We start from the raw sequence: 19,081 nt of genomic DNA on the forward strand, positions 1-19,081 counted from the left end.
TCAACTATTTAAAAACAGTTGTAAATAGAAATATTAAATAAATGAGCTTGCTTCAGATAGCAATTAAGTTAAATTACATTGAATAAAAGACAGACAGATACATTTTATTAGATAAAATAAAAGCATATATCTGATGAAGTCAGCCAAGTCGTTTGGCATACGCATTAATTGACATAAGTGAATGGAGAGACCCCCTCGGCAAGTGTAACACTGCTCGTATAAAAACAAACGCAAAAGCGAATGATAATGAAGCGAACATTTTGGGCGTGGCAGGTGCAAAGATAAGCAAATGGTTGCCGCAGTGCGCTGTGCGCAGTGTCGTGGCGAGTGCCGTTGATAATTGCCCGCGTTCGTGACAAATGCAGGTCGCATCGCGAGGAGCGATATTAAAAAATATAGCATACTTACATGCGCAACGAGTGGGGCTGGGATAAAGTGGCACCTAGTGTGTTGAGCGAAAGGAGAGGGAGAAAGGACACGTTGTTTATTTATGATATTATGCAGAAACGTCAACGCGTTGTTATATTAACAATTGTAGCGCAGATAAGTCTTGGCATTGTTGTTATGGGGACGGGGGTGGAATATGTGGCGCTCAAATTATTGTACAATAAACAGCTCGATTCATTTGCCCAGCACATTTTTGCACACTTCATAGATGACAGTTTCTCAGTTTCTCATTTGGTGTCTTTTTCTTTTTGTCTTGCAGGCATTGCGTGCTTTCAGCGTTTCTCGGAGCAGCCCAAATACACGGAGGTGAATCCACGGGAGGATGCGTTGCTCACATGCAAAGTAATCGATAAGCGTGGCTCGTGCTCCTGGCAAAAGGATAACAAGGTAATCATGTGCTACATATCAACGATAGAGTGCCTGTCGACATATCGATGATGTTCATTTATTTCAGTCTGGCGACGGTTGTTCGCTTGCAGTTTATAAACAACCTTATTCAACTTTACACACACACACACATAGACATAAATGAAAGCCATTTCATATGCGTGGCGCGTCGTGTGGTTCAATTAAGTGCTGTTGTTTTAGCTGGCAGGCCACGCACATGTTTGTCCTAACACTGTGGCTGCCAAAAGTAATTTACGCCCTTTGACTTAGGCGAGCCAATAATGCTGCTCGTTGCTGCCCTCTAACCTTTGCCCTCTGGACAGTATTTCTTTTCGCTTTGATTAGGACATGTGGCTGTCCAAAGTTTTAATCGAAAATGCGTGAGAGGCTTGTACCTAAGCCTCCGGCAGTTACATGAACAAATATCCAAACATGCATACACACACACACACACTCACTTACATATTTGTTCAATTAGATTTGGGGCCGCGTTACAGCAAAATGCCATTATGGTAAGCTGTAAGCCAAGTACTAAAAATGTGCTCTACTTTCAAACAGAGATTTGAATTATTTGCACTTCTTCTTCAGATAAAGCAAACATTCACTTAATAAACATGTTTAAAAGAACACAATTTATATTCTTGCATGAGTGCGCTTTGTAATTTCCATATATTATACACATACCCGCAATATGCTCAGGCAACACAATTAAGTTGTTATTAGTCCTTTGCTCTTTGCCAGCTCGTCGCCTGTAATTTAAAATATCTTATAGGAAACCAATTTGAAACACCCTGCTTTTATAAAAACGTGTTAAGGGTATATTATTAAGTTTATCAAGTTTTAAGGTGACTTTTTAGTTGACTATTACCCTATCATCAACGGTTTGCTGCCAATTTTCAGACATAAAATATGATGATTAAAAGGGATTGGTAGTGCCAAAAATGATTGATGATTGCAATACTGCAATACTTTTGAATAAGAATTCAGAAGGCGGTACATAAACCCATTCTAACTTTTAAAACTTTCAACTTTCCATGGCATTTTCTAATCGAGCAGTCTCATTTAGACAGTTTTCTAACTTGTTTGAGCTGAGCTGTTGTCTTGTTCAAAAATGCTTCTTGTTGTTTGGCTCCACTTTGATCATGTGTTCTAATGCTTTTATGTTTGGAGGCAATACATACGTGTTAATTTGCATAGCAGTCGAAAGTGGTCTGCCATAGAGTGGACTGGCTTATTAAACGCTTGGACACAAGCTTAAGGCATACTACTCTATATGAGAAATGCACATCGTCTCTGCTGCAGAAATGATATTACTGATTATTATTCATGTAGCACATCTTTTATTTGCTTCTATGCTGCATTCTCACAATGCTCTCTTGCTCACTTTTAAACTGCTCGTCTAGGGTCGGGTGGTTATGCAAAATGAAATTATGTAGACGGGTGTGGGCGGGTGTGGGCGGGTGCATGACAAAAATCACAAAGTATTTCAATTGTACTTTTTCATATGCTGCAAGTCACATCGGATCGTATCGCATCACATCGCATTGCCTCGATTCGTAGCATATACATACTTAAATGTTTAAATGTCTTGTGGCTCCAGGATGCTGTGAAGCTACTACCATGAAGCAAAACACATACATATGTAGATGGCCAAGAAGTGCATTTGCATGCATTGAATGCCCTCTTCATGTGCAAAAGCATCCTTAATATACAAACACACTTGCTCCGAGTTGCTGTTTGTTGCTGTCTTTGGATTTCATTTAAAATTCTACGTATTTTTGCATATTTATCGTAATTGTTGTTGTTCGTTATTGCATATGTTTGCTTTTTAAGCAAACTTGCCCCCATTTTTGAATGGCATTTTGTGCTGTTTTCCATCTAACATTTTTTTTTTTCTAGACTCCAACACTCCAACAAAGGCTTAAACCATTGACAATGGCCTTTATTAAGAGGCATATTCAATAGTGGCTGGAGAGCTCACCTTTACCAACAATTTCCCTCCAGGCAGAGAAGGAAGGGGAGAGAATAGTTATAGTCAACTATAAAAGTTCCAAACTCTCCGAGCAATGAAGTTATTCAAATGCACATAATTTGGGCATACCAAATGTATTGCAAACATAAATATGCGCTCCTAATTCAGTTGTAGACAAGGGCAGACCATAAAATATACTGTAGAAGTCCGCTAAAGTCATGTACAGCTGCTAGTTAGTTCTTGAAATATTGTGAACAATTTATATTTCTAATCACTTTCGTACCTTTACATTTGCAATCCTTTTGAGAGAAAGAAAAAAATATTCAGCTGATGGAAAAAAATCGTTTGCTTTCTTATATTTAATAGTTGATAAAATGCTGTGTTTTCTCGCGAAGGTACAAAATCAATAACATTCTATATAATCTATTGGCCGCTTACTATCTGCCTGTAATACCCTGCTTCGACTTGAGTACAAGGTATACTGACACGCAGAGCTGGCATTGAGCACAGCACAATCATGTGGTGCAGTTATTGTGGGACGTTTGAAAAATAATGTCGATTGGAAACGATTTAGATCACTTTGATGGCGGTTACCACAAAACACACCAACACACACCCACCCACACAGACATATAGACACATACACACAAAAATGTTGGACACAGTCAGGAAACAGTCACAAACAGCAACTCGGAGACAAAAAAAATATTTGCTGGCTTTTAAAATTATTATTTTGACAATTGGCAGAGCTGCTCCACCAGTATTGGACAATATCCTCTTTGTATTTCGGGCAGCACACAAAATACACAAAAAGGAAAAGGGAGGGAAAGGAAAGGAAAGGAAAAGAGACAGAAAGGGAGCCGTTTAACCCCGGTCAGCAGTCAAACGTAACTATAGCTGACCAGACGATGGTTGGCCAAAGATAACATACACAGAAATGTCAAAACGTAACTGAAATAATAATTTTAATATCTCTATCATATAGGGACTGCCCTTGGACGTTTAGCTACGTCCAAATGCAAATGCACGCATTTACATAGGGCTACGAGTTCAGAATACAAATATGTGTATATCACAAATATTTTGTTTGGGTCAAATGTCATAAAATACTTGAGCCGTCTTTGAAATGATGCTCTAAATTATAAATGTCATAAAATGCCACAAACAAAGTGGAAATAATTGTGATTTTATGTAATTCGTCGGATACAATTGATTACAGAAAAAAAAAAGAAATACTTCCCCGGCGTTACAATTAACTTAAGCAATTTGAGAAACAGACAATGAAATGGTTAAAAGACTAAACAAACTGGAATGCGGCGAACGAAAACGCAATTAGGCAAACAGCAGGAACATGATGTGGGAGGAGTGCATAGGACATAAATACTTAAATGCCAACCATGCTACGTTGCTCAAAGATCACTAATTGTAATTTAATTTCCAATTAGCAAACAAACTAATGCCAATTTAGAGACAGCAACAACAAACATACAGACAACGATGACGACGACGACGACTGTTGTAAGTGGAGTTAAACGACACGTAGCTGAAAATGGCTGCAGTAGGCGGGTAGGTGTATGGTGAATTGGTGTCAGTACCATTCAATAGCCAACCTACCAGCTGCTCTCAATATCTCTGTCTGTCATTCTCTCTCCATCTCTTTCTGTTTCTGAATGTGTGTTTGCTGGAAATCGTAGACGATATTATACGGCTGACTACATCGAAAAGTTAAACATGCTAAACATGTCGTTTGTCCACTGCCCCGCCCATACAATTCAAACGTCATCATCATCATCATCATCATCATCATCATTATCAACTTGATTGTGCTTCTTCCACTCGATTGTTTCGGCAGCCAAGCCTCAACCTTCCGCCTATTCATTTCTCATCCATAGCCCGTTGGCATCTATCCGAAGAAATACGAATGGGCCGCACGTCCCTTGAGCGGCAATGGCGCCTTACATCTGGATCTACATCCGCCGCCGCCCATGCAAATCGGTGGCGATTGCTCCCTGTGGATACGCTCGGCCACTCTCGACTTTGACGACGGACTGTGGGAGTGCCAAGTGACGGCCAGTGATTTTACCGCACAGGATGCGCTCACCAGTCAACCGGTGCGATTGGTTGTACGTGGTAAGTGCTAGTCCACCAAATGAAATCAATTTCGCATTGAATTGAAAATACCGCCCAACGTGGCGTATGATTAATTTTGTGGCAGCTGTTTGACGTAAAATGTAACTAGTGGTAGTATTAATTCAAATTAACCCAGTGTAGGGTATTTTGCCAGTAAATGTGAGGACATAAGTTGTAAAGAAATTGTTGACAATAATGTTGTCCCAGAGCAGGACATAACTGTCGCATGGTTCAATTTACGGCAAACTGTGGCCAAAGAACGCAGAGAATAATAATTAAAGCAAATTCAATTAGATTACATTTTTACAAAGAAATTGAAAGCAAATGCATAGAAATAAATTATAATTGAAAGCTAGAATTATTTAAGAAAAATTAGCATATTTAAAATCACACATATGTATATAATTGGAAGAATTTATTTAAAGAAAAAGAATTTATTTAAAATACCTAATCAATTGACATACTACGCAGTGATTAGAAAATTTGTTGAATCATATTTTGTATATGTACAAAGATATTTTATACTTGAAACGCAAAATTCAATTATCCGTTTTTGTGTGTGTTTTTTTTTATTTGATTTTATGAATTTAAGCTAATGCATATCAAATAAAGCGGGTGGTTTGTTGACATTTATTGCAGACCGCAATTCATATGACTAATCCGTGTATTCCATTTGTCTCCCAATTTACATACACACACGCACTGTACCCTTTTAGTGGCGCCACAACGTCCACGTCTGGAGTTTGAGAGCGCCCCATTGCCGCCGGGTCACAACATAACGGTAGATGCTGGCGCTGTCGCAACAGTGAAATGCGCTTCACATTATGGTAATCCTCCTGCAACGCTCAAATGGTATTTGGGTAAGTGTCGGCCTGCTTTAGTGCTGGCGGGGATAGGGTGGATGTTTGGTGTTGTTATCCTTTGATTGCAGCTGTTATTCCACCCAGCTGCCAGTGACATTTGTCGAGTTAATTAATTTCAACGATTTGCTCTCGACAGGCGACCAGGAAATCTCTCCCATCCACCCGCAACTGAATGCCACCGAACCGGATAATACACGCACCTGGTCAGCCACATCGGTGGTGCAGGTCTCCGCCATGAGAGAGCGCCATGGCGACATGCTGCGCTGTGTGGCCTTCCACGAGAATTATGAGGCGAAATCGGTGCCTGTCGAGGCGCGCATGGATGTCAAATGTAAGCTCGAAACCCCAAAAATAGAAAATGAAAATAAAAAAATGAAATAACCAGAACAGTCTAGATGAAAGTGTCCGTCCAACAGATACCCTGTAACTGTTATGCGCATCCTGTTCATACATACAATTGAATCAAACAGCTTGCAGGTAAAGTCTCCCACGCCATCTAGGGTAGAGTACAAATTATAATAGATGAAATGAAAGTTGAGAAACCTCTCTGCACAACTCCCATATTTTAAAAGTTAACAGCGTAGGCGGAGCAGAAATACCTTTGACTGGGTGACATGACAAAACAAAAACACTTACTTTTTTCTTACTTATTTATAAACGGGAATACAATTTTTCCAAATCCCACATATCGCCCACAGTATGCACAGCACAAAATATTCTTAATAAATAAAGAATATGATTTACACATGTCACTAGCTGTGCTGCCTCATTTCACTTTAGGAGATGATAAGTGTCTTATTTGTCCGAGATTCTTGTAAAATTTTCAGCGCAGAAGAAAATATTACTTGGTGTATATCTATTAAATATATATAGCCTTGATATTAGCTTAACAAATTCTGATAAGAGTATGTGGAGGTAACCTAGAAAAAAAATTGGCTTTACAACAACAAAAAAACAGGTTTATATATATAATATATTTGACGGTTTTTAAGATAAATTGGAGTGTTATCGATAAGAATGATAATATCAGACAAAAAACAGTCAGTCGGTCAGTAATATATTACACATATCTATGCGAGTTCGAAATCTCCTCGTTTGCCTTTAACATGCACTAGAAGAACTTCATTATACCCGTGGGTAGAAACAATAATTTGAATGGGTATAAAAAAAATACAGCTTAGACTCCGGTCTGGCTAGACGTCGTTTGGATATGTCCTTTGGATTTGACTGGTTTTGGCTTAAAGTAAGAAAACTAAAAAAGACATTGCAAACAGCTGTAACAATTCAATTAGCCACAATTTGTAGCAATTTCCTGTTTTGTTAAGCAATTCAAGATTTGGGGGCTCCCCAAAGATAAACCAAACAGCTAGGATAGTAGAATTGCTAGGTTACTGCTGCTTTGTTGACTTCGTTTGCTGTGCTTGTTTTGCTTGAGCGACACAACTTGACTGTGCTTGTCTTCTTGTGCATTTTGCAGACGCGCCAACCATTCGTCTAATTGGCTCACCGGAAATCGACTTGGAAGAGGATAAGGATGCGCTTGTGCTGCGCTGCGTGGCCGATGCCAATCCGCCGGCCAGCATCGTTTGGCGACGTGCCGGACGCTCCGAGATAGCCAGCTTGCAGGTAAGCCAAGAAATATTCGTCCTTCCCCCAGTTACCCCAATTGCCATTTTGGCATTCTGCTGGCTGGCTGGCTCGCTGGATGGTTGGTTGGTTTGCAGCTCGTTGTTTATGTTGCTACAAAATGTTCGACGTCGCTTGCCGTATTTATCTTAAGTGTAGCAGAAATTTGTAATTGTATTAAATTGCCATCTCTCTTTGTCTTACTTCCTTTTCCTAGGAAACGCTTCAGTTACGTCCTGTCGGACGGCGCGACGCTGGTTTATACACCTGCCAGGCACAGAACTCAGTGGGCACCTCGGAGCAGCTGTCGGTGCAGTTGGACGTGAAATGTGAGTCCTTGTATTTTACGAGTAGTATTTATCTTGGTCGTTTTCCGTGTGTTGTTGTTTTTGGGTTTCGTTGCCTTTTGCATTTGCTTGGCTAAACTTTTGGCATAATTATTATTATTTTTTCTTTCATATTGACACTCTTCGTTTCTCTGTTTGTTTTGCCATAGATCCACCGAAAATAACTTCAGCCGGCCCGGACCGTCTAACCACAGCGCCACTCTTCAGTCCCGCCGCCTTCGAGTGCGTCGCCAATGGCAATCCCTTGCCGGCCTACAAATGGGTCCAGAGGTGAGTGTAAAGTCTTATGGATCACCAGCAGACCTCGCAACTGTGGTCAACCGTGCAATGCACGACCTGAGGGCTTCACAACATATTTGCGCTGCATACTTTCGGGCACAGCCTGCGTTTTATTTGATAGTACTGACTACATCAAGATGAGCAATTTCAGCTACTCGCCTATGATGTTAATTAAAACACAGTAGAGCACGTTGAGTATGTGCTATATTTGCTACCTATGTCAATATAGACTTTAATATGCGCTGGTGGTCTTAATATTCTGTATGTTGTTGACTCAGCGCATACTGCGTATACGTAATATTGCAATTAAAGTAAATAGTCGAGCTACGACTGCAAATATTGTACAACTCGCACTCAAATGAATTTTGGCTTGGCTTCAAAAGTGAGAAATATTTGATATTTATATTTTCAAGACATGATAAGCCAAGGCAAATTCCAATTTTAATGAAACCAGGGGTTAAACTAAATTATATCTATCAGCAACCCATTTTCGACCCGCCTTATGCTGACCTTTTAAAACAATTCTAAATTCGATGGTGTAGAAAATAATCGTGTACCCAAATAGCTAACCTTCTCAGATTTAACACATGGGTGAGTTTGGCTGAATTTTAAGTTAATTTAATGAAAAGCAAAACAGTTTTATACCATTAAAAATAGATTCATGATTTTTTTTACTGATAAATTATCTTAATATAAATAATATTATTATTAATATATCTTTATTCAATAATCGGAGAACAATCTTGTTCGAATTCAAGAAAAGGAAATGACTTGATGAAAGCATTTCTTTAAACTATCGACATGGGTAGACGTGCAGGATATCAGTTCAAATGTATATCCTACATCAATATTCTACGCCAATCGCTCACCGATCGAGTGAAAAATAATAAATACACTTCAGCCACAAAGTGCTTAAGAGCTACTTAAGCTCCATAAAAATGTAAATGGCGTTAGTTTTGTAAAGATATGAAAATAAAGTAGAATTGTAATTGAAATTTCCTGTATGCGGGTGAGCATGCTGTTGCGCATGGCGCACTACACAGCCAGCCGGAGCAACATGCAACAGCACTCCAAACAGTGGCAACAAGAGCAGTAGCAGCTGTAGCAGCAGTTGCACAGCTGCTATGATGTCTGTCCACCAGCTATTAAACTTGATGTTTGCGTCATTTTAATTAGCTGCACAGCGGAAGTTGTGCACAAAATGAGCAATGGATACAGCAAAGAAGACATACAAATTGAAAGCAAGAGAGAAAGAGTCAGAGAGAGAGAGAGAGAGAGAGATGGAGAGAGAAAGAGGGAGAGACTAGTGGGGGCAGCCTTTTGACTGCAGCAGCTGCATATACTTGGGTATTATTATGCAAAGCAGTGGCACACTCATCTCTTCACATTTTCGTCTGTCCACATTTCATCTGTCCATTTAGCAGGCAGCAAGTCAAAGCACGTATCTCTACTCACAACACATATCCAATACGACACTATTAGGAATCACAAATTGCAGAGACATATTCGGTTTTTTTATTCTTATATATTGTTGGTTATAGATTTGGAATCCGTTAGAAGGCAACTTTTTGTGAGTTTTAAGTCAATGAAAGCCATATTTCTTTTTAATTTTAAGTTGTTAACTAGATTTACGTATTATACTAATCAATTCTTCGAAATTTATAAGCAAATTTCACTAAAAATTGCTATCTTAAGTCGTGTTGACGTTCCACAATCAGATTGTCGAGCATAAAAAGCCGTCGTTAGTTGAAAATAATATAGAAATCAAGCAGAATGCCGCAGCCCCCTTGGATGTGGCTGTTGCATGCCATAAAGTCAGATCTGAAATTGGCCCCCGCCTATTCCAGCGAACAGTGCCTGTACGTGATTTGTGATTTCGCTTGTTTGAACTACCGGCGCCTGCCGCTAGAAATTTATGGGAGCCACATATGAGTGGGTGGGAGGTGAGGTTGAGGGACGTGGTGAAAGTGGCGTTGAGCGCTTCTTGCGCAGTCAAATTCTAATAACAAATGCGGCATGCAACGGCTCTGGCGTGTTGACTTAATGAAGCGTGCTTGCGCATGTTTATCTCAAGTTAAATGTCAATTGTTGAAAACTAATTTCCACGCGTGTTCCACGACCCAAAACCAAGCACCAAGCACCAATCAACCGAAACTCTCCCAACCACCTGAGACGCATTAAATGGCGTGTGCCAAGTTAAAAACCCACACGGGGCAATGTGTGTTTCTAATAAATCAATGGAGTGCGCTGCTGACAGTCTACCTATGCCGCTTAGAATAAGGCTGGCCAACGATGTCCAGACCAGAGCCCACTCAACCACCCAGTCTCACACAGCCTGGTTGTGCAAATGTATTTTCAAAGGGAAAAACCTAAAGGCATCGGAAAGGCCATGTCACTTTGATTTACGTGCAAATTTTCGACGGAACCAACATTAAGCTGCGATGAATAGAAAAGTAGGAAGCGCCTTGCGAACTCAGTATTTATTTATTTACTTTATGTTTTTTGTCGAATTTTTGTGACTACATTTGCGGGCAAAATTTACATTTGAATTGCTTTCTAATTTATTGCTTTTAATTGTGTCCACTTTGATTGGCGCTTTAAGCTGGATGATACACACACACACACACACACACAGTCAATGCGAAAAATACCGAGCCCGGGCACAACTATGTGCGCATATCAGAGGAATTTGTCTTTTCACACACACACACACACACACACACAAACTCTTTTAAACTGGAGAGTGTGGTTGTGTGAGTTGTGTGCTGAAAGCATTTTGGAACATAAAAGGCATTTCTCATATAAAAAAAATGTATCAAATATTTGTTGCTTGCAACGAGCTGCAACAAAAATATCTCGCCCACAAACGCAATTTTCAATATTGCTGCCCAAAACTTGCAGCAGTGGCAACAGTAGTTTCCCCATCACCACCCAAAGTTGCAATGTGGCTGTTGCATTTTTCCCAATCGGTTTGCTGCTCAAAAAGTTGAGCAAAAACAACAACAACAAAATTAAGTAAACAAAATTTAAAAGAAAATTGCAAAGCTAAAATAGCTCTCAAAAAAATTATAAATATTTATTGAACATTTTATCGCCCCTCCTCATAAAGTTTGCTAAATATTCTTGGTGTGCATTAAATGTCTGGTCGAAATATCAATGTCAATCTTTATGAGACTTTTTCTCTGTTTGATTATAAATTTGTATTATTTTTTTTTTCATTTATTCACAGAATATTTTATAATTCGTAATATTCTTTTATATGTAAAAATGTAGACTTTTTAGCCTTTGCTCCTTAACTTGCGCAAATACATTTATTAATTTAAATCACAATATTAATGAGATACATTAAATATAGGTAGGAAAGCACATTCATTCCCATTCATTTGTATTTTGATACCTTTTTTTTCCAATTCTACTTGCAGAATGTCACATGGCTCAAAGTATGTGGAGCGTGGCAACGAGCCTCGTCTGGTCATAGATAATGTCACCTATGAGTATCAGGGCGAATATGAGTGTCGGGCCACCAGCTACATCAATGGCCAGGAGCGGGTTGCCATATCCGACCCAGTCTCGCTGCAAGTTGTGGGTAAGTGTGAGACACACAAACAAATACATATGTACATATGAACAGCAATGTTTTATGTCATGTTGCCGCTGCGGGCACAACCGCAAAAGCCGCAGCACCACAAAATATGACTACAGCCACAACTGTCGCCAGAGAAAATATGAAAAAAAAACTTATGCATACAAAGAAGAGTTTGTCCCAAAAAAATTGGCAAAAATAAAACGCATACACAAAATGTACTGAAAAATGAGCTACGAGTAGGCAAACATTGTGAGCAACTGTTAGGCAAGCTGATGACCAGCGACAACAGCAACATAAAAGTAATGGCCACTCTCTCAAATTTACAGCCAACTTAAAAGAAAGAACTAAACATGTACGCCATGTGAGCCAGCAGCTTACTTACTTGGTCAGCTATCCCTGCTCCTACTCTCCCCCACCATGTCTATTTTCCCCGTGCAACTAATGCTCACTTTAAATAACACAAAACTCCATTAAAACTGCAACCGGAAAACGCGTCGAAAACATTTTAAGCGCCTGCGATTTTGTCACCAGTTCCCCTTGCTTACCCCCGCCTTCTGAAATTCTCCACTTGCCTGGCGTCGCTCCCCACACAATTTGGTGGCTGCAGGCGCCGCTGGTCGCACAGCACAAATTTAGCAAGCGGCAACTGGCGCAGGCAACAGACTAAACCAAAATGTAACACAAAATCAAAATGAACTTATGACCACAACAAAAAACTCAAAGAGAACACACAAAAAATGCTAGAAAAAAAAAAAAAAAACAAAAAAAATGATACTAGAAGCGCGAAAAGAACGGTTGAATAGAACAACTGCCGTGGCCAACATAGCCGCGGGCAAGCGACGAGCAGCGAAAAATAGGAAAGAGCGAAAAAAAATATATATATATATATTTAAATTTAGTGCTGAATACCACAGCACGTACATAATTTATGACCAACCAAGGACACGAGCAATTTAGCCGAGCCAGCCAGGAAAAAAGTGCTGTGTGCTGTATGCTATATGTTATATGCTATATGTATTTGTACATGGCAAGAAAAAATTGTGTGCACGCCATCTATATACACGTTCATTTATGTATATGTATAGGGTAACTAACGAACTAGCTAACTAACAGCAACAGCAACAGCTACCAACAAAAAAATAAGTTATAAAAAAACACACACAGCTCATTACATGCAGCACTGGGCTCACGACTATAATATACCCTACAGGCAGTAAAATTTGTCAACACTTACAGTTACTTTCAACGCATTCTTTGAATGCGTGCCAGATTTGGATTCCCAAAGCCGTGCTTAACAAATATGTCTAATAAGCTAAGAAGATGTTGGCAGCTTGCCAAATTATTTTCTAAGTTAATCTCTTAGAAAAATAACTGAAATGAATTGAAATTGTTTTACACTTGACATTTTATTCGTGCCTTTTCACTGTCATATTATAAAATAAGTTTATTTTATATTTTAACTAATTGCCGCTGTATCCTAACCAACTTTTAGTGTTTTAAATTGCCAGTTATATTTTTTATTAATTATTTACAGTCGGAAATACAAGGAATAATTTTTAATATGGAAATAGTAGAGATATATTTGTTGCTATTAACCCACAAGCTAACCACATTCATTAGGCAAACAACTGTATCATATATGTCATATGCAAATATTTTATTACATACATGATACATTTGGTTGGGAAAATCGCATTTTTTTATATTCAATATATATTTAAATACGGAATATTGTGAATAAGCAAAGAGGTGTATCTCTCGCGAGAAATGAATGCTAAAAAAGCTATGTACAATATGGTTGTTACACAAACTGAACCAACACAAACGGCACAGATACCAAATACTTTGCCAGACATGCCTTAAACAAATAAAAATTTAATAAATATAAGCATAATTCGGCTGACCCAGTAAAGTTTATTCCAATTAATATAGTCGCATGTGGGTAATTCTCACTGTTGGGAAAAACGCAACAAAATGCCTAACTAATCGGATTAATTTGTAAATATATTTATTTATTTTTGCAGGCGCACCGCAAGTGCTTCGACTGCATCCCTCCATGCATACGGTGTCTGTGAAGCGCGGTGAACCCGCCAGCCTGACGATGGTCGTCTGTGCGGATCCTCGTCCACTGCGCGTTGCCTGGGAATGGGGCTCGCTGCGTTTGGAGGCCGGTTCGGGCATAGGTGCGTATATTTACACACAGATGTACTCAGAATGAGTGCGTCTCATTTGGATGATAATGCAAATGTTAATGCAATTAAAAATGTGCCTCGTTGTAGTTGATTTTTTTTATTTCAATAAGCTGCAGCTCAATTAACGCGGCAGCGCATTAAACACAGTGCAACTCACATCAGGTTGTGTATCTCTGCCGTTCTGGACTGCACGCTTGAGTGCTCATTAACAAACCTTTTCCGCAAATTTGACATTGAGCAAACATTGCGCGTGTGTTGTGTGTTGTGTGCTGCGTGTGGCTAAACAGCAGACAGAAGACAACAGACAGCAGACAGCAGACAACCGACAGCCGACGGCAGACAGTGGGACGTGTTTCGCACAAATCAAGACAAATTACACGTCCAGAGACGATGCCAAAATCAGACGAATGCCAAGCAGCATGTTGGAAGCTCTAGTATGGCATTAGCGTTGGCGGCCGACCACAAAGTAGGGGGCTACCCTCAATGTCAGCTGCTGGTAATCCTGGTTCTAAAAGACAACTACACGCCAGTAACCAGTGCCCAGATTCCAGCAGCAATATGTGTAGCTCGTTTTTCACTTTTAAACTGCATTGCATTGCATCTTTCCAGCAGCGGATCCATCTCTGGCTGCAGCTACCAAACAAATCTCGCGCATTACTCTTCATTTTCAGCTTGTCTGCGTGCGCATCCTGGCTGCTCTGGCTGTCCTGTAGTCCATCTCTTCCGTCTGTCTGTCTGTCTGTCTCTCCATGCGTGTAATCCTCCGTACTTGCCACTGACAGCAATCAAATGAAGCGAATTGCATGACAAATACATGGAGCTGGTTTTGCGATCATACGCCACTTTGTCCACTGATATTAAATTGTTAATGTTTGGGCGGTCATTTTTTGTTCTTTTTTCATACTCATCGAAGACCAAATTAATATGCGCGACATTCATTTATTTAATGTCACAATATATTATTTATTCGTACACTTTTAGATCGCTTCCGTGCCGATGATATGCTGCAGGACACGCGGGAGGATTGCTACCTGTCCACGTTGCACATTCACCACACAGATGAGCACGATTCACGACCCTACTATCTTGTGGTAGAGAACGAGCGGGGCACCGATCGTCATGCCATTCATTTGATTGTGGAGGGTACGTTTGCAGGTGCATAGTGTTTTCTTTATTTTTCCTACCATTATAATACCTTAATTTACTTAAACACACACAACTCACATATATACAATATATTTTTGTAGAAATTTTATTTGTGAAACATAAATTGACTAAGGCGGTTCAAGAAAGTAGTTTTATCTACTAAATAAGATAAAAAAGACATCCGATTGGGGAAAATTTACATTGGATTATTTACTTTTGATTTTTAGTTATCGAATTTAGAAAAATCAGTGTCTGCCTGGCAGATATTAATAACACGTTATATCAGATATGCCGAAATGGTTTATCACTTGGCAAAATACACAAGATATAGCAATAGTTTTATAGTTTTATAATTTCAATTATCTTTTAAAGTAATAACACAAAACAAAAATCAAATATACATAAAAGTCTTTGCAGAGATTTCTTTTGGCAATTATTAATGGATATGTGGTAGTGAAAGCAATCCATTTGTCATTTGCAATCGGCACCGTTTAATTAAATTTTACATTTACAATGCATGCGAATAAATAAGTTATTAAATATTTTGTATATATAAAAAACAAACAGCATATATTAATTATACCAATTAAAATCATACCATATATATTTAATTTAAAATTCCTTTTACGTCGTTGAATATCAATAACAACAACTGAACAACAACGAACTGGACCAATTGATGCGTTTGGCAACGCGCAGAACCTTTGGAAATGAGCTACTTGTTGGGCGTTGCCGGCGGCTGCATGGCCGCCATTTTAATCCTGATCTGCCTCTGCATCTATGCCATAAAGAGCAAAAAGTGCTGCTTCAAGGGTAAGTGGAAGTGTTGCTGGAAAGCTGCTCATTAAAAATAAAAATTCAATTTGCCTTAAAAAAAAAAAAAAAAAAAAAAAAAAAAAAAAACAACAATAGCAACAGCACCAGGGACAACAATTGCAACGGTTGCCAAACAATCGCCAGCTCAAACAGGACAGCGTATTAATTACAAACGCCTCAAAGCGAACGCGTCGCAATAATTAAAGCATTTTCCTCATTATGCCACCAGATGGCGTTGAACTTTTCGCCACATTTTGCTGTCATACTAATTGCAAAAAAAAATAAAATACACAGAAACTTGCAGCAAAGCCAAAACATAGAAACAAATAAGCGAAAAAAAAAAAACCGCCCAACAACTACAACAATAGAAAAGCCGCGCATATTTTTCTGTCTTCTTTTTTTTAATACATTTTCTTTCTTTCAAACTCAAATAAATCTCATAAAATATTCATTAGCGCGTTTTGCGCCGTCAGCGCCTGCGGTCAGTTGGCCAACACAAAAGGGTTAAGGTCCTCTAAGAACAGACCAGCATTCTTGTTTAGCTCCGCCCTTAGAACATTCCTAGATTTTAATGTGTCTGCTGTTTAAAGGCGTTGAATGTTTTATGTTTTTTTTTTTTTAAGGTTTTTTTTTTTGGAAGAAATGCGAATACTAAAAGTAAGGCTGCTACTAATTAGAAATCAAAATCGCGCCGCAAAAACTTTTTCTCAACGCGCAATTAAAATGCACATTTGTGAAAACAATTTACAAACAGCAAATGGAAAGCAATTTCGTTAGAAAAAGAAAAGCTACGTAAAACGAAACTTTTTAACGGAAAGATGCTTAAGTACACTGGGCCTCTGGAAAGTTTTGCGGCTTGTATTGAAAGGAATTTAGGATGAGGGATTTGTTTGAGTATGGCCAATTTGGCTGTTGACTGAAATACAAGTGTAAACTTTAGTCGTAAATAAGAATGAATCCTTCGATTCCTTAACAGGGTGCAATTTCTCAGTTGTCAATCAAAATGTCAATTTACACAGCAGCGGCAAAACGTGGAAATTTGAGAAACTCCACAGCAAAGGCACAGCTGCCCGTCTAACTTGCCAAAGTTATCGAATGGCATTTGACAGATCTTCAATTGCCCTCAAATATCCCAAACTAAAGCCCCGACCTAACCCATCACACCCACGTACCCAGCCATACGCGCTCCATTTCATCTAGTCGAAATCCATCAAAATTACCCCGCTCTTGAGCCAGCTTTAGGCAACTTTACACCTTTAGGCCATCAATAAGTTTACGGCTCATTTGTCAAACGTACCTGCAGATACAAATGTATCTGTGTATCTATGTGTGCATCTTGCAATTTATCTATGTCTATTTGTCAGCCTGTCTGTCCGTCTATCTGTCCATAAGCGTGCGAATTATTAATTCCCAGCATTTTAGAATAGCTCGACGATCCACTCTATAAACTATACTCATACATAAAATACGCAAAAGATACGAACGAGTTTTCTTATATATATTTTATTTTTGCGTTCGCCCTTGCAGGTTCCACTGGCTATAAATCATCGGATAAGGACAGGTAAGTTGAAGCGAAACACACACCATCAGCAACAGACACACACACACACAAACACACACAACAAATGGCCGGTTATGATACATTTTTATGAAAGGGAGCTCACAATACAACGCAACCAGCAGCCAACAGGTGGCGCTGGCATGCCAATTTATGCGTCCCAAATGGCCACACACAAAAAAATATACACACTCGCTCATACCCATGAATAATACGAGCTGTCTGCCTGTCTGCTTATGTGTGTGTGTGTGTACAGTGAAGATGAGCGATATTGTAATTTTGCATCACAACTGTGACTGTTGCTGCTATTTTCAAATATCAGTGACAAAAATCCGATAGTAAATTTGCCCTATTTGCGAAAATAAACATCTTGTTTCTAAAACTGGATCCTATTGCGCCTTTGTATAAGCTTTTCATCATCCAAAGATATTGCTACCAATAAGATAGCTGCTGCTGATATCATGACTCGAAGATATTTCTACCAATAAAACTCAGCTGCTAATATTCGGTCACAGGTATATTGAATATCGGTCAACTCTAGTGTGCAATGCGTGATGAATTTGTACAGTGTTCATATATTCAATACTGCAAAGTCGGCATTTTCAGAAATATTGCACTGTTGTGCAGCTCAACGTCATTTACATACAGTCACACACACCTACACACACACAAACAAGCCACATAAAACACGCCCCTTAACAATCGCTCATTGGAGCACCCCCTTTTTGCCTTGACATGAGTTATGGGGTTGTGGCAGTTATTTGGCTCACCGCTTCAACGGTCCCGCCCCGTCATACTGCCCCCATTTAAAAATTACCATATTTCGTTTGTGTAGCACACACACACTTGGACCATACACACACACACAAACACACACATCACAAAATTTCATCGAATCGCCTTTTAAAAGCGCTATTATTGCAGCGCCTTTCAGTGTGTGTATGTGTGTGTGTGTGCGCGTGTTGTTGCAGCGGAAATTGATTTTGAATTTCCGTTATAAATATATTTGGGAACGCTGCAGCCACAGCCACATTTCCCAACGACATTCATTATATATGCGACCTCTGCAAACCAGAACGAAAAACTGGCATCCAAAACTAACAATTTCAAATTCATACAATTTGGTATCAATCAAAACGAAACAAAATCTTTATTAAGCAAAAGCTGTCTCCAGGGATTTGCTGATATTAAATATCCCAAGCTCGCCGCTGTCACTGCAAATAATCAGTTGCCCACAGGCAGATGAAAATTGCTGAATATTTAGATATGCCATTGGCATTCAATTTACCAATCAAACGGCAGAAAATTAGAACTACAATAATTTCCATTGGAATGCCAAACATTGCATACTCTAGAACATATAATTTAATTATGCATTTGGAATTTACAGACAAAAGCCTATTTTAAATTGCAAATGACGCAAGCAATGCAAAATTAAAAACAGTTTATATTGCACTAATTCAAATAAACATTAATTGTTTCTTAAATACTGGGAGCATAATATTTATCAACGTTATGGAAAGTTTTGGAGAAGAGACCTCTATAGATTCTAACATCAGTTGCCTTAGGAACTCGATCCAGTCTTCTTTAGTGACAAAATCCAAATATACCATCGATAAGGGTATCAAAAAATCGATTCCCCACACCGCCACAAACACCCTGACAAAAACACAATTGTCACTGCGGCCTTATCTCAGAAAATTTTCGTTAACAATTTTGTCTTTTCTCTTTC

At 39.0% G+C, this 19,081-nt stretch overlaps 1 protein-coding gene across 2 annotated transcripts in view; it reads left to right on the forward strand.

Moving 5' to 3' along the window:
- LOC6568360 (hemicentin-2) overlaps positions 1 to 19,081 on the forward strand; it is a 79,885-nt gene that overhangs the window by 49,982 nt on the left and 10,822 nt on the right. For both annotated transcript variants that reach the window (XM_001994643.3, XM_032740560.2), the window contains exons 2-13: positions 707 to 834; positions 4,699 to 4,936; positions 5,653 to 5,796; positions 5,936 to 6,130; positions 7,277 to 7,425; positions 7,643 to 7,754; positions 7,922 to 8,042; positions 11,474 to 11,637; positions 13,662 to 13,820; positions 14,811 to 14,984; positions 15,675 to 15,788; positions 17,319 to 17,352. In XM_001994643.3, the coding sequence (XP_001994679.2) occupies positions 707 to 834; positions 4,699 to 4,936; positions 5,653 to 5,796; positions 5,936 to 6,130; positions 7,277 to 7,425; positions 7,643 to 7,754; positions 7,922 to 8,042; positions 11,474 to 11,637; positions 13,662 to 13,820; positions 14,811 to 14,984; positions 15,675 to 15,788; positions 17,319 to 17,352 (1,732 nt within the window). The remainder of the gene's footprint in view (positions 1 to 706; positions 835 to 4,698; positions 4,937 to 5,652; positions 5,797 to 5,935; positions 6,131 to 7,276; positions 7,426 to 7,642; positions 7,755 to 7,921; positions 8,043 to 11,473; positions 11,638 to 13,661; positions 13,821 to 14,810; positions 14,985 to 15,674; positions 15,789 to 17,318; positions 17,353 to 19,081) is intronic.

This window comes from Drosophila grimshawi, unplaced genomic scaffold (assembly GCF_018153295.1).
Source record: "Drosophila grimshawi isolate 15287-2541.00 unplaced genomic scaffold, ASM1815329v1 contig_311, whole genome shotgun sequence".
Classification (NCBI taxonomy): domain Eukaryota; kingdom Metazoa; phylum Arthropoda; class Insecta; order Diptera; family Drosophilidae; genus Drosophila; species Drosophila grimshawi.